This window comes from Schistocerca piceifrons, chromosome 1, assembly GCF_021461385.2.
Source record: "Schistocerca piceifrons isolate TAMUIC-IGC-003096 chromosome 1, iqSchPice1.1, whole genome shotgun sequence".
Classification (NCBI taxonomy): domain Eukaryota; kingdom Metazoa; phylum Arthropoda; class Insecta; order Orthoptera; family Acrididae; genus Schistocerca; species Schistocerca piceifrons.
This window is the reverse complement of record NC_060138.1, coordinates 285,639,869-285,655,367: the sequence shown is the minus strand read 5'-3', so window position 1 is coordinate 285,655,367 and position 15,499 is coordinate 285,639,869. Positions and strand designations below refer to the sequence as shown.

Here is a 15,499-nt window from a genome sequence, read left to right as displayed (position 1 = left end):
GCTCTCATAAGGGCAGCGCACAGCTCTCTTGCGTTTTCCTCGTGGTACCTCTGAGACATAATTTACAAATGGCAGTCTTTTCTTCTTGGCGATCGCAGGTGAGCACTACGTGGCAAAAAACAGTGGTATGTGCCATTCGCTTCCAGAACTGCGCGTCTTACCACTTGAGGTACTTGACTGATCGTCTATTCAAGTTCAAGAGAGGAACTTCGATAGGGTGAAGAAACAAGTATCGATATAATACGACCACAATCACTTATTTCAATGTCGTGACCAACTGTTACATTCCCTCTGCTTAATATAATTACGCTATTTGAACAAAATCCTTTTTCCACTGGCCTGATAGTGATACATAGCTATCCAGTCTTCAACCTGCAGGTCTGATATTTGAATGAAGCGAAGTGGAACAGAATAATATTCACATCGGACTAAAGCCACTTTTTCACGTTCAACATCACTTCTGAATTCAAGCTGTCCAATATTAAATCCCATACTACGAGGGTAATCCCAAAAGTAAGGTCTCCTATTTTTTTTATAAGTACAGAACTCTGTTTGTGTGGCAGTTGGTCACACTGTTATGAAGAGTGCTTCAAGCGCTGTGTGTAAACATGTGCACGCCGCGCTGAGTCGCTCAGTCTTGGCTTGGCAGCCGTTGAGAATGGAGCCCCCGTTGGATGTTACCGCCAAGTGCGAATTGCTCGCAGTCATTCGGTTTTTGAACGCAAAGGGCACTGCGCCGATTGAAATCCATCGCCAATTGGCGGCAGTGTATGGTGAGTCGTGCATGGATGTCAAAAATGTTCGTAAGTGGTGTAGAGAGGTTGGAGCTGGTCGGACCGAACTTCACGACGAATAAAGGAGCGGGAGACCGTCAGTTTCTGAGAAGACAGTGTAGAAGGTTGAGCAAAGCACGCGTGAAGATCGGCGGATCACCCTGGATGATCTCTGCACGTTGGTTCCTGAGGTCTCCCGAAGCACCGCTCACAGAATTTTAAGGGAAACATTGAACTGCCGCAAGGTGTGCGCAAAATAGGTGCCACGCATGCTGACTGAGGACCACATGCGGCAACTAGTTGATGCTTCCCCGCATTTCTTCACCGCCTTGCAACCGAACAGGACAACTTTCTGGACTCAATTGTCACGGGTGACGAAACCTGGGCATACCACTTTACACCTGGGACCAAGCAACAATCACGCCAGTGGCGGCATCCTTCTTCGCCAGAGCCGCGGAAATTCAAACAAGCACAGTCTGCCGGTAAAGTGATGACAACCGTTTTTTGGGATCGGAAAGGGGTATTGTTGGGCGACTTTATGCCCACTGGGACCACAATTAACGCTGACAGGTACTGCGAGACTCTGAAAAAACTCAAACGGGCAATTCAGAACCGGAGAAGAGGAATGTTGAGCAAGGGCGTAGACATTCTCCATGACAACGCTCGCCCACACATCGCTCGGCAAACTGTTGCTCTCTTGCAACAGTTTCAGTGGAACATAATCACCCACCCACCCTATAGTCCTGACTTGGCGCCCTGTTCCCTAGGTTAAAAGAACATTTGGCCGGAAAGCGATTCAGCTCCGACGACGAGGTGAAAGAAGAGGTTCATAACTTTTTGAACAACATGGCGGCGAGCTGGTATGACATGGAAATTCAAACAAGCACAGTCTGCCGGTAAAGCGATGACAACCGTTTTTTGGGATCGGAAAGGGGTATTGTTGGGCGACTTATGCCCACTGGGACTACAATTAACGCTGACAGGTACTGCGAGACTCTGAAAAAACTCAAACAGGCAACTCAGAACCGCGTCTACAAAAATGCATCGACAGAAATGGTGATTATGTCGAAAAATAGCTAAAAGTTCAAGCTGTAAACTAATGTAAACGATTGCAGAAATAAACAGGTTCATGTACTTATAAAAAAATAGGAGACCTTACTTTTGGGATTACTCTCGTAATTTTACTTTCAAATCATGATATTGGTATGTCAGTATCTGCCTTTTGCCAAACATGTTGTAACAGTGTTATCAAAAGAGTACAGATAAAGATGTCTCCGATAAAAAATTAAATAAAGGATCCTGATTACGCAAGTCTTTCGTGTGATTTTTTGAGCAGTTTATTTGTTGAGAAGAAACTGTGTTGACAGGTGGTGTGCTGCTCGTCGCCGGCCAACCTGTTCCACGCGCTGAGGAGGCAGGTCGCCATGCCGCTACGCAAGCCGCTGGTGCTGCTCACCCACAAGGCGCTTCTGCGGCACCCAGACATGCTCTCCAGCCTCTACGACATCGCGGAGGGTATCTACATACTGCAAGTGTCACTATCTGCTACACCTCCGACTGCACAGTACGAACTGAAGCGTCGAAATGTTCCTTCCGTTTCGTCCTCGGAGCTTACATGGCGTCCCGTGAAATGTTACTCGTGGCTGAGGCGAAAACTCAGTCATTCTTAAGCTGTCCTAACACTTGTTTTCATCGCGAAGCCCGCCAGATTTAGTATCCGTCGTGGTTGCTGCACGTTCTGAAACAACCTACTACACGTCACGCGTTGTGTTCCTCGCGTGATACGCGACCACAGTGCTCCCCAGCAGTAGTTGTCGGCAGCATCTGGCACGCTAATCACATAGTTTGTTTATGAAAGAGGACGCTTGAAAAACAGTTGCTTGTAAAATCGCGAAGAATTTTCTGGACCCATCAATGACACGAACAACTACTTAATATACTGTGCAGCGACCTGAGATACGTACTGATAGAATTTATTCGTTAACTCAACTAAGTCTCCACTACATTTCGTTTTTAAATAGGATATGGTTAAAGAATAGTGTCTAATGTCAGTTTCTGCATGTATAGTGTCCATATTAATGTGTACGACTTTATAGACAGCAGCAATGAGAGGTGCTTTCGTGCGTGCAGCAATTGGTGTAATCTCTTTTTCCAACTCCTAATTCTGACTGAGTGTTTACGGAGACAAAACAGCTAAGGTTATCAATCTCCTTTTCACCTCCCAGGACAGTAGGAGAGTACCCAAGCTGTCTACATGTACAGTAAATCCTGTGTGCAAGTACGATAAAGTGTTCTAAAACATAGCGCACGTATAGTGCTTCGCACAGTGCTCGCACAATCATGCTGTTCTTGCGTAGGGAGAGACTTATTTAATTTTATCGTCAATTTAGCTTGGTTTTTGCATGAAACACATTAGCGCAGTGACTGTACTTGACATTGTGTAAATTTCGATGCAGTGCTTCTTCGAACATGCAAGCACGTCTAAAAGATCTTTAAACACAGACACTACAAATAGTATTTACGTGCCCAGGCAAAGGTCATGACAATAATAAATGTTTTTCCGTGCGGGAATCACAGCGATTGTGCGAGTGCATGATGTGGACGCATGGTGACGTATGGATGTTTGTGTCGGTCCTGGAAGCGAGCTCAGGCAGCCGAAGTTGATAACTCGACCGCTCGCATAAAGCGGGAAATCTGAGTTGAGTCCCGGTCCGACACAAATGTTCATTTCTTTCCAGTAAATCGTATAGCTGGGATGGTCCTGTATTCGCAATTTGTGAATACATTTCCTGATTTAATGCGGCTGTCAATCGTCAGCAGTGTCTGTTCCTTCGGACGTTCATACATGTCTAAGGGTATTATTAGTATTGTCTGCGAGGTCATTGATATATAACATGAACAGCAAAGGTCTCAACACACTTCCACGGGTTATATGCGAAGTTCCTTCTACATCTGCCGACGATCCTTCGCCTAGGATAGTATTCATGTGCTCCCCTGGCAAGAAACCCTCAAACCAGTGACAAACTTCACCTGGATACCCGATACGATCGTAGTTTCGAGAGTAAGTGTAGGTGTGCTACTGAGCTAAATAAATTTCCAGTTCGAAGGAGAACAACTGTTTGAGGCGAAATACACTACTGGCCATCCAAATTCCTACACCAAGAAGAAATGCAGATGATAAACGGGTATTCATTGGACAAATATATTATACTAGAACTGACATGTGATTACATTTTCACGCAATTTGGGTGCATAGATCCTTAGAAATCAGTACTCAGAAAAACCACCTCTGGCCGTAATAACGGCCTTGATACGCCTGGGCATTGAGTCAAACAGAGCTTGGATGGCGTGTACAGGTACAGCTGCCCGTGCAGCTTCAACACGATATCACAGTTCATCAAGAGTAGTGACTGGCGTATTGTGACGAGCCAGTTGCTCGGCCACCATTGACAAAACGTTTTCAGTTGGTGAGAGATCTGGAGAATGTGCTGGCCAGGGCAGCAGTCGAACATCCAGGGAGGCCGTTACAGGACCTGCAACATGCGGTCGTGCAGTATCCTGCTGAAATGTAGGGTTTCGCAGGGATCAAATGAAGGGTAGAGCCACGGGTCGTAAAACATCTGAAATGTAACGTCCACTGTTCAAAGTGCCGTCAATGCGAACAAGAGATGACCGAGACGTGTAACCAATGTCACCCCATACCATCACGCCGGGTGATACGCCAGTATGGCGATGACGAATACACGCTTCCAATGTGCGTTCACAGCGATGTCGCCAAACACGGATGCGACCATCATGATGCTGTAAACAGAATCTGGTTCGTCCGAAAAAATGACGTTTTTCCATTCGTGCACCCAGGTTCGTTGTTGAGTACACCATCGCAGGCGCTCCTGTCTGTGATGTCAGCTTCAAGGGTAACCGCAGCCACGGTCTCCGAGCTGATAGTCCATGCTGCTGCAAACGTCGTCGAACTGTTCGTGCAGATGGTTGTTGTCTTGCAAACGTCCCCATCTGTTCACTCAGGGATCGAGACGAGGCTGCACGATCCGTCACAGCCATGCGGATAAGATGCCTGTCTACTCGAACTGTTAGTGATACGAGGCCGTTGGGATCCAGAACGGCGTTCCGTATTACCCTCCTGAACCCATCGATTCCATATTCTGCTAACAGTCATTGGATCTCGACCAACGCGAGCAACAATGTCGCGGTACGATAAACCGCAATCTCGATAGGCTACAATCCGACCTTTATCAAAGTCGGAAACGTGATGGTACGCATTTCTCCTCCTTACACGAGGCATCACAACAACGTCTCACCAGACAACGCCGGTCAACTGCTGTTTGTGTATGAGAAATCGGTTGGAAACTTTCCTCATGTCAGCACGTTGTAGGTGTCGCCACCGGCACCAGCCTTGTGTGAATTCTCTGAAAAGCTAATCATTTGCATATCACAGCATCTTCATCCTGTCGGTTAAATTTCGCGCCTGTGGGACGTCATCTTCGTGGTATAGCAATTTTAATGGCCATTAGTGTAAGTTTCCAGTTGCAAGGAGAACAACTGTTTGAGGCGAAATAGTTTTGAGATTTCACGACAAATGATACTGGGTGCACTTGCTACTAATCTGATTGCCAGTACCCATGGTATGTTCTCACTCCCTTCAAATTGATACTGAAATTATGCGTTTGTATGTGTAGTGAGGAAGGTTACAAATTGTCTAGGAACAAGGCTGCGGGAGGGAGGGACGGGGGAGACAGGTGCTCTCCTGTGGCTGCCGCTGTGCTTGTTGAGTATAAATGGAAGAGTTTTATAGGCTGCCTAGGTTGCCCCATTGTAAGAGCTTCGTATAGCTGGCCTTCGCGGTGTCATGGTGGGTCGTGCCCCGTTTCCGCTTGGGCGCCCAGACTCTGCATGAGTCGGCGTGAAAGCAATGGAAAGCGTCAGGGCGGGCCCAAAACTTCCTGTCCTTTTTAAGAGACTATTTGTTTCACTGAACTGATCTTACAGGTCTTTTGTTGTTTCTGACAGAAAACAGTGTATGAGAAAACCGTAAGAGTTCTTATTTCTTCTCCGTGAACTCCCGTTTCTAAATTTCTGTTTGGTTTCCTTTACTTCTTAGTGTGCAGACTGAACAACATGGAGGATGGTCTACACCCTTGTCTCACTCTTTTCTCAGCCACTGCTTCCCTTTCATCCCCTTCGATTATTACAATAGCCGTCTGGTTTCCGTACAAGTTGCATAGCGTATAACCTTTTGCTCCTTGTAAAAATAATTCCAGAATATACACTCGCATGCTCTTCTTAACTACTGCCCCCTATCAATTCCTTCGACTTTTATATCCAAGGCGTGGTTTCCGTACAAACTCCAAATGAAAAGCTTTCTATAAGTCTCCAAGCGCTATAAATGTCGGTTTGCCTTTCTTCAGTCTGTCGTCCAAGGTTAACTCTCAGGATCAGTATTGCCGCGAAGATTCTTACATTTACCCGCAGCCCAAACTCATCTTCCCCGACCTCGCCTTCTGTCAGGCTTTCCATTCTTCTGCAAATCAGTCGTATTAGTATTTTGCAATCTTGACTTATTAAACTAATAATTCGGCAGTATTCACATCTATCATTCTGAAAATGAACGCAGCAAAGGCCTCGACGCAGCAATCCACACCACACATGTGTTAACACATTACAACAACGCCGCGACGAAGTGCTGCCGAATGAAAAACATTCGGAAAACGCAGGTAAGTGCCCACAATTCAGTGCTGATACATGTGTATTCTTAATCCGTAGCCATCTTTATTCATAGACATGTGCATTGTGTAACGGATTTGATCAGCATTTCTACTGTGTCGTTCTTAATAAGGAGACTAGGCTATACTTCGTCTTGAAAGCAAATTGTGGAGTTTCGTAGTACAAATGAGCACCAGCCTTAGAATAGAAAATGGAAAAGTTTTTGGCACCACAAGTGACTTACATTCATGCCTGGTTGTTTTCGGTGTGAAAGCTAAGTCAGAATTCCTCAATATACTCTTAAACCTGCGTAAAAAACAGTATCCAAAACAGGAAACTGGGATGGACACTGATCCAGTCACACAGGCGAAGGTACCACCACAACGCAGGAAAACATCTCACCTTGTGACAAATCCTGGTTATTTCAAATCAGAAGCAGAATATTGTCATATTTTACTTTTTTGTTTTCAGTTTAAATATAATCTGTTTTCGAGAACGATAGAATACGGCAGGGAAAACTTATTGCTGGGCGGATTTGACCAAAGTATGTTTTTGTCCTTAATTTCCGAAAACGTTGCTTACCTTCCTGAAGTCATTTTACTACCGATTATAATCATGTCCATATGATGTCTTCTGTCTTCGTTTTTATATGGGAGTTTTAACTCTTTCATTTATAATCTTTTTACTGTTTACGTCTTTGCAGATACGCAGTTTCAGCGGCTTCTACCTGAACGAGACTGCAGCAAGGAGCAAGCAGCACTGATCAGCAAGCTGCTGTTCTGCATGGGAAGAGTTTATTACGACCTATGGTAACATAGTTCGTTAGTCACTCTTCGTACTTACACAACGATACAATTTCAAAAGAACATTAGTTATAGATCAATTTAAAAATTGTGAAATACACTGTAGTATAAAAGGTACAGAATCCGCGGTTATCTAAATCATTTGCTCATGTAAGACTATTGACAGATGAGAGTTACGAGAGATTCAGTAGCAGTGCTACTAATAGCCCAGTCAACGAGGTCGAACAGGGAAAAGATTCGTGTAGTATCAAATTTTTGTACAGTGGTAGGGGGAGTGCATTAATGACTTACTAAAAATTCTGCGTGATGTGGAGTGTACGTGGGTGTGAGTGTGTGTTCGAAAGTCATTTTCTTATGACTTTTCTCCGTGCCTCGAGAACCTCGGCTTGTAACGAAAATGTTTCCCAGTACAGAATTAAACGACACTAAATTCTCAGTACAAAGTCCTAATAATTTTTTCTCTACAACTAATCGTATCCGCGTTGAAGGGGATGGAAAAAACCCAGATTATTAAAAATGGTGTTTTGATAGTTATAAAATTAATGTTTATTATGAAATGAAGTGGGTTAAGAATAAATATTGGATGTGCAGACAACATCTAAGTGAAGCAGAACTGTATTAAGGGATGAACTGTGTTCATGGAGTGTGACGGGACGAAGGGGAAGGGCAGTGTGGCGTTGACACGTGGGGGACGGAAGGTCGCCGAGTGCAGTCACGCACTTGCCTCCTTTGTAGGTCTACGAATGGGTAGGCGAGTCTCCACTGCCTCCAATCCACTACGTCACAAAATACCACTATATGGTGTCCCATAAAGTTATACCTGCCCTTCCATAGGTCACCTTGTGATTCCCTGGCAACACAGTGCACAGACACGCCCAGAGGGGTGTTTATTTTCCACCAAGTTCGTTAACACTACATTTACAGATATGAGTTACTAATAGTGCTAACGAAAGAAAGCATATGGACGAATTCTACAAAAGTCTCCGCCCCCTGTTCTGTACTGCTGGAGGCGAAACTGATTCTTAGTCATTCTGTACGGCAGCTTTAGTGTTCTTCGGAGAATGCGACCACAAGGTCTGCTTGCTTTTCAGTTTACAGTCAGACTGTAGCTTTCCAGCATATTATCCAGTTCTCTCAGTTCTCTTACCTAATTTGACGAAATAATTTGAGTGAGCACGTGATTATACAGGGTGTTCGGACATTCCCGTTAAAAATTTCAAGGGATGTAGAGGGAAGTGAGTACATAAGATTCTGAATAGGAACTCATGTCCGGAAACGGACCGTTTCCGTGCTACAGCCGTTTGAAAACGTGTTTGCTAGATAGGTATGCAGCAGGGTAGCTATAGTGCGTTGAAGGGGGGGGGGGGGGGGTTACGTATCAGCTGATGTCATTTGACGCCTGTCTTACCTCTCTGACCTAGTTCGAGCCTCATTCACGGGCCTGTGAATGTTAGAGCAAGCAACATGGTTGAGTACACGTTTGCAGAATACACCGACGTGACCCTTCTGAATGGCGAAGCTCACGCTGCAAGGAGGCTGTTTAGGTTTTTATGTTGGTAACGCCACGTAGCGCTCTATATGAAAATCACTGACTGTGCTGTGTGCAGTCTGTGGCTGGTTTGCATTGTTGGAAATATTTTCTATTGTAGCGTTGCGCAGTTGGAGATGAGCCGCCAGCAGAGGTGGATGTGGGGAGAGAGATGACAGAATTTTGATAGCGGATGATCTGGACGTGTGTCCATCAGAACGAGTAAATTTGTAATACTGTATATCATGAACCGATATATATATGATGACTTTTGAATATTATTAAGGTAAATACATTGTTTGTTCTCTATCAAAATCTTTCATTTGCTAAGTATGTCTATCAGTAATTAGTGCCTTCAGCAGTCAGAATCTTTTATTTAGCTGGCAGTATTGCCGCTCGCTGTATTGCAGTAGTTCGTGTAACGAAGGTTTTTGTGAGGTAAGAGGTTATTGTAGAGTGATTGCACGATTATCACAGTGCCCGTGGGAGATAAAAACGATCCTCGAATGCACATTACAAGAAATTACTCTCCAGCAAATATGACAGTTGTATTCATCTGAAGACTCTTAACAGCGGTCCAATTCACTGCATCCATGTCTTTCTTGTTATTCACAGCGAAGAGCGCAAGTTTCAAGGACTGGCTGACGCCATCGCCCTCGCGCGCATCGAGCAGTTGTGCCCCTTCCCGTACGACCGCGTGCTGGCCGAGGTACAAAGGTTCCCCAACGCGACCCTCTACTGGGTGCAGCAGGAGCACAAAAATCAGGTAGGCCTGCAAATACCCGCCAGCCGAATGGCAGCTCCGCACAGTACGGGCCTTCCCCTCCTATCGAAGTGACGTATGTTACACATGTGAATCTTCAAACATTGTTATAGACATTCAAGTTGCGTATTCTCGGTTAAGGATCGAGATCTGAGATCTAACATTTGAGCTGAAGAAATTCTGAAGAATGGCGCTGTGTAACAGCTGAAAAAGATTTATACACTACTGGCCATTAAAATTGCTACGCCACGAACATGACTAGCTGCAGACGCGAAATTTAACCGTTGGGAAGATGATGCTGTGATATGCAAATGATTAACTTTTCAGAGCATTCACACAAGGCTGGTGCCGGTGGCGACACCTACAACGTGCTGACATGAGGAAAGTTTCCAACCGATTTCTCATATACAAATAGCAGTTGACCGGCGTTGTCTGGTGAAACGTTGTTGTGATGCCTCGTGTAAGGAGGAGAAATGCGTACCATCACGTTTCCGACTTTGATAAAGGTCGGATTGTAGCCTATCGAGATTGCGGTTTATGGTATCGCGATATTGCTGCTCGCGTTGGTCGAGATTCAATGACTGTTAGCAGAATATGGAATCAGTGGGTTCAGGAGGGTAATACGGAACGCCGTGCTGGATCCCAACGGCCTCGTAGCACTAGCAGTCGAGATGACAGGCATCTCATCCGCATGGCTGTAACGGATCGTGCAGCCACTTATCAATCCCTGAGTCAACAGATGGTGACCTTTGCAGGACAACAACCATCCGCACGAATAGTTCGACAACGTTTGCAGCAGCATGGACTATCAGCTCGGAGACCATGGCTGCGGTTACCCTTGACGCTGCATCACAGACAGGAGCGCCTGCAATGGCGTACTCAACGACGAATCTGGGTGCACGAATTGCAAAACGTCATTTTTTCGCATGAATCCAGGTTCCGTTTACAGCATCATAATGGTCGCACCCGTGTTTGGCGACATCGCGGTGAACGGACATACTGGCGTATCACCTGGCTTGATGGTATGGGGTGCCATTGGTTACACGTCTCGGTCACCTCTTGTTCGCATTGACGGCACTTTGAACAGTGGACGTTACATTTCGATCCCTGCGAAACCCTACATTTCAGCAGGATAATGCACGACCGCATGTTGCAGGTCCTCACGGGCCTTTCTGGATACAGAAAATGTTCGACTGCTGCCCTGGCCAGCACATTCTCCAGATCTCTCACCAATTGAAAACGTCTGGTCAATGGTGGCCGAACAACTGGCTCGTTACAATACGCCAGTCACTACTCTTGATGAACTGTGGTATCTTGTTGAAGTTGCATGGGCCTCTGTACCTGTACACGGCATCCAAGCTCTGTTTGACTCAATGTCCAGGCGTATCAAGGCCGTTATTAAGGCCAGAGGTGGCTGCTCTGGGTACTGATTTCTCAGGATCTATGCACCCAAATTGCGTGAAAATGTAATCACATGTCAGTTCTACTATAATATATTTGAACAATTAATACCCACCGAGCGAGGTGGCGCAGTGGTTAGCACACTGGACTCGCATTCGGAAGGACGACGGTTCAATCCCGCGTCCGGCCATCCTGATTTAGGTTTTCCGTGATTTCCCTAAATCGCTCCAGGCAAATGCCGGGATGGTTCCTTTGAAAGGGCACGGCCGACTTCCTTCCCCATCCTTCCCTAACCCTATGAGACCGATAACCTCGCTGTTTGGTCTCTTCCCCCAAACAACCAACCAACCAATTAATACCCGTTTATCATCTGGATTTCTTCTTGGTGTAGCAATTTTAATGGGCAGTAGTGTATTGCAGTTGTGGCGGTGGTTAAACACATTCGCACACAATCTGATCGGAGGTATCCGGACACCCGTTAGTGAATGTTAATATGAGGTGTGGCGACCCTTTATGACGACTTGTACACTGCTGGAAGACATTCAATACTGGATGTGTGGCCGAATGACAGTGAACTTTCCCTCAAGAGACTTCACCAGACAACTGGTGTTGGACACTGGTGTCTAGAGCGAAGTCGACATTCCAAGTCACACCAATGGTGTTCCATTGGGTTCGGGTCGGGAATTTAGGCAGGCCAGTACATTTAAGGAAAGTAGTTGTCCACAAATTGTTATCTCACAAGTGCTGCTATATGACAGGCCATATTCTCACATTGATACGATCAACCATCGTCTTCGAACTGTTCCTCTACTGTACGCAGTACACAACGCCGTAAAGTGTGATCACAATCTTCCTTATTTGACATTTTCTTAAGCGTAGTAAGGGAATTAAACCCTAACCACCAAAAACATCTCCTTTCTGTAATGCCACGCCTCTGTACTTCACTATATATGAAGGCACTATACATGAAGGCAGCTAACGTTTTACAGGAATTCACCAAACCCAAACACTTCCATTGTATAGCGTGATCTAGCACACCGAATTAACTCGTTTCCATCCATTCAATGTCCATTGCCACCGTTCGTTCCACACCTCAAGAGTCGCTTAGCGTTGATTGCATGGATGTGTGACTTTCGAGGACCTGCTCCATCATTTCATCCCATTCTTTTTAGCTCCATACGCACAGTCGTTGTGCTACCTGGAGTCTGTTAGCATTTGGAAACTCATGGGTGATTCCTTTCACCGATTTCACGAGAGTTTTTGAGACGTTCTTGCGCAGTGCTCAGCGGTCCCTGTCTGTCAGTGCACGAAGCCTGCCTGGTCTGTGGTTGTTCCTCTGTGTATCCACTTCACAGTGTTTAATAAATATTGATCATTACTTACGAAATAAACACCTGTGCTCTGCGTGAGGTTTTTGTATATATTTGTGTGTTGTGCGTTAGAAGAGGAGAGAGAGTGATGACTAAGTGTGCCAATGTGGAATGGTGTGTGTGTGTGAGAGAGAGAGAGGTCTTTTTTCCCCTGGGTTGTTTAGTTTTTCATATTTAAAGATTCCCTGAAATTTTGAAAAAAATTTGTCGTTTTCTAATTCAGTTTGTTCGATTAAAATGGTGTGGGTGGTTTACTGTTATGAAAATATGTACTTGTTTCAGGAGATCGATCTTCATTCCTTTGTCTACATTGTGTGGAATATGTGGGTTTCTTTTGATGTCTGTGACTGAATGACTGTTTTGTGTTAGGTGGGCTGAAAAACCTTGATTTATATCAATATTTTAAAGAGAGTGCGTCGGTTTGCCCTTTGCACCACATTGCAAAGTTTCTTCCTGTTTGACCTATGTAGTATCTCGGGCAGCTGCCACAGGTTAATTAATACATGTCAGATTTGTAAAAAGGTTGGTTGACTGTTTACTGCTGCGAACTATTTTGTTTATAGTCTGCTGCTTGTGTGGGAACTTATTTGACTTTTTGTGTTCAAACACTTTTAGTTTTGCAAGTTGATATGAGATGTTACTAGGGAAAGGCATGGAGATTCATTTAGTTTCTTCTGCTATTGAGGACTGTGTTGTTGATGCTGTTTGGTTGATTCTTATTTTTTCACCTAATTTTCCAACTACAACTGGGTGATAACCATTGTTGCAGGCCTTTGTTTCTAAAATGTTTGTTCCTTTCGTTTTTGGATCAGGTTCATCATGAATTTTGTTTATACAGTTGACTGCTGATTTAAAAAATGCCAATTTGTGTTGATCTTGGTGCATGATGTAACATTTATAATGACGTGTGGTGGGTTTCCTATAAATATGGAATTTATGTTTGTTGTTGTGATAGGCTATGCTTAAGCCAAACATTAATTCCATGTTGTGTTTGATGCTCAACTGTAAAATGTGCTTTGGAATGTAGCTATATTTTTCTCAGCCAAGCTTCCTGTTTCAGTCGTTGTCCCATTTTCCAGTATCAAAGGATATCAACATAACGTTTATAATAAATGATTTTGTGATTTTCTATTTTGTTTGCTTTAAAGAATTGGTTTCTAGAGCATTAATATAGATATCACCTAGTAGGCCAGCTAAGTTACTGCCCACTACTAAAACGTTCTGAATATAGGTTTTGTTATTAAAATAAAAGTAATTGTGAGACAGCACCAATTCAAGCAAATCCATTAGTTCATTGATTTATACACTGCTTAACTTTTTGTGATGCAATAAGTTACCTCTGATTATTCAGACTATTTCTATTTAGATACGTTGGTGTAGAAGTTACCTGTGTCAAGGAATGTAAACTTCGCTGTACTGGGTATGGTGATATCTCTGATATTGTCGGTCAGTTCATAGCTTTTCCTTATGGAGTATTTGGCTGTAAATGTGTTGGATTTAATGAGAATTTCGTTAAGGTTCTTAGTTAATTTATACACAGGTCTGTTTGTTGAATCAATTATTTTGTGTATTGGGTGGCTTTGTTTACGATTTTACGGCTGTGATCAGAGCTTTAGAGCCGTAGAGTTTATTACTATGCAGTATTTGACTTCATTGGATGTTAGGAGGAAGTTGCAGTTCTTTAACAGGCTTTTCTTTTAAATTAGTATTTGGGGGGTGGGATCAGTTTTTAATTGATTTGATTCAGTGTTGTAGCTTCCTTATGGGTGTTTCTGTGAAGTTTTCTTGTTTTTCCGTTTTTCTTTATTATTTTATTTGCTTCATGGGCCAGAGCATTTTGTTCATTTTGTCCTAATTTTGGTGATACACAGGCTATTTTAGTAATAGATCTGTAATAATTTTTTCATCAATTTTGGAGGCAATATTGTGTTTAAGATTTTTACTTAGTAAATTTAGTTCTATGTTGTTGAATGTAATGCTTGTTGTGTTCACTGCCCTGTCAGAGAATTTATGTCGTTCAACCGGTGAGTCAGACTAAGAGTGGTGGATTTTTTAAATATCAGAACAGAGAGCTTTTTCCTTTGTTTGGTTGGGATTTATAGCAATTCTTCATCTACATATTGTTGAACTACTTATATTAATTTTACAAATGGTGTTGCATGAGATACTTGCTTAAATCTAAGTGTGTCTTTTTGTTTGTTGACTAAGTCTTTTTGTTTATAATTGGATCTATTTCATTTTTTACCCATGTTATATCACACTTGCTTTTGGCTGCTGGTGCTAATTTACTTTGGTCTTTGATTACAACTTTAACATAATTGGGAGTAGCATTTTCTGGTACACACTGCTTATTGAATTTAATGGCGAGAATAATTCTCATTAAGTTCAGTTTACACTTTCTGTATGTATTTATTGTTTCTTTTACCTGGCTAGGTCTTTGTTGACTAGTACGACAATGCTTCATCGGACAATTTCTTACGCCATTTACGAGAGTTCCTGTACCGGCAGGTTACCCCGTAAATACGTGTCTATAGTTCATGCTAGTCACTCACGCGATTGCATATCAGATGGGATTAGCGCCGCGAAACTCATCAGCCCTAAATTTATCGCAACCTTCCTTTTGGCATGATTTTTTCTGAATTTTTCCTGCATTAGCGTGCACAGTTAGAAACAATCATTGACATGATGTAGCTGCAGAAGTAGACGTGAACTATGATTTTACAGTAGAGCTGTGTCTTTGTTGGGTCTGTTGACTGACTTCACACATTGGTACGATTATGATAATTCAGGTCTGATCGTCTATGATACACTCTCTTCGTACTGTTTTTAAGTTCGAATACCTAAGGATTTATGGAAGATACCAATTAAGATCAAACATATCAAGAGAATTTCCCCAGTGGACGAAGATGTTCCTAGAGTGCATTTGGTAAGAAAAGTATTTATAAGTAAATTCTGTTTGGTATACAAACTCCGTACGTTTTAATTACATATTGCCAATAGATGTGACAAACCAGATGCTGTCTCATGCTGCTGTCTTCCTCATGGCATCATGTCCTCGGAATGCCCTATTATCACAAATCCATGACCTACTAATATATGTATGGCTACCGGAAAATTAACTTTCTGACCAAAAGGCCAAGAAA

General features: G+C 43.5%; 1 protein-coding gene across 1 annotated transcript in view; it reads left to right on the top strand.

The window, feature by feature from the left end:
• Positions 1–15,499, top strand: part of LOC124712400 (2-oxoglutarate dehydrogenase, mitochondrial-like) — a 175,755-nt gene that overhangs the window by 146,897 nt on the left and 13,359 nt on the right. Inside the window, exons 13-15 of the mRNA XM_047242730.1 lie at positions 2,141–2,288; positions 7,195–7,300; positions 9,438–9,588. Of these exons, the coding sequence (XP_047098686.1) occupies positions 2,141–2,288; positions 7,195–7,300; positions 9,438–9,588 (405 nt within the window). The remainder of the gene's footprint in view (positions 1–2,140; positions 2,289–7,194; positions 7,301–9,437; positions 9,589–15,499) is intronic.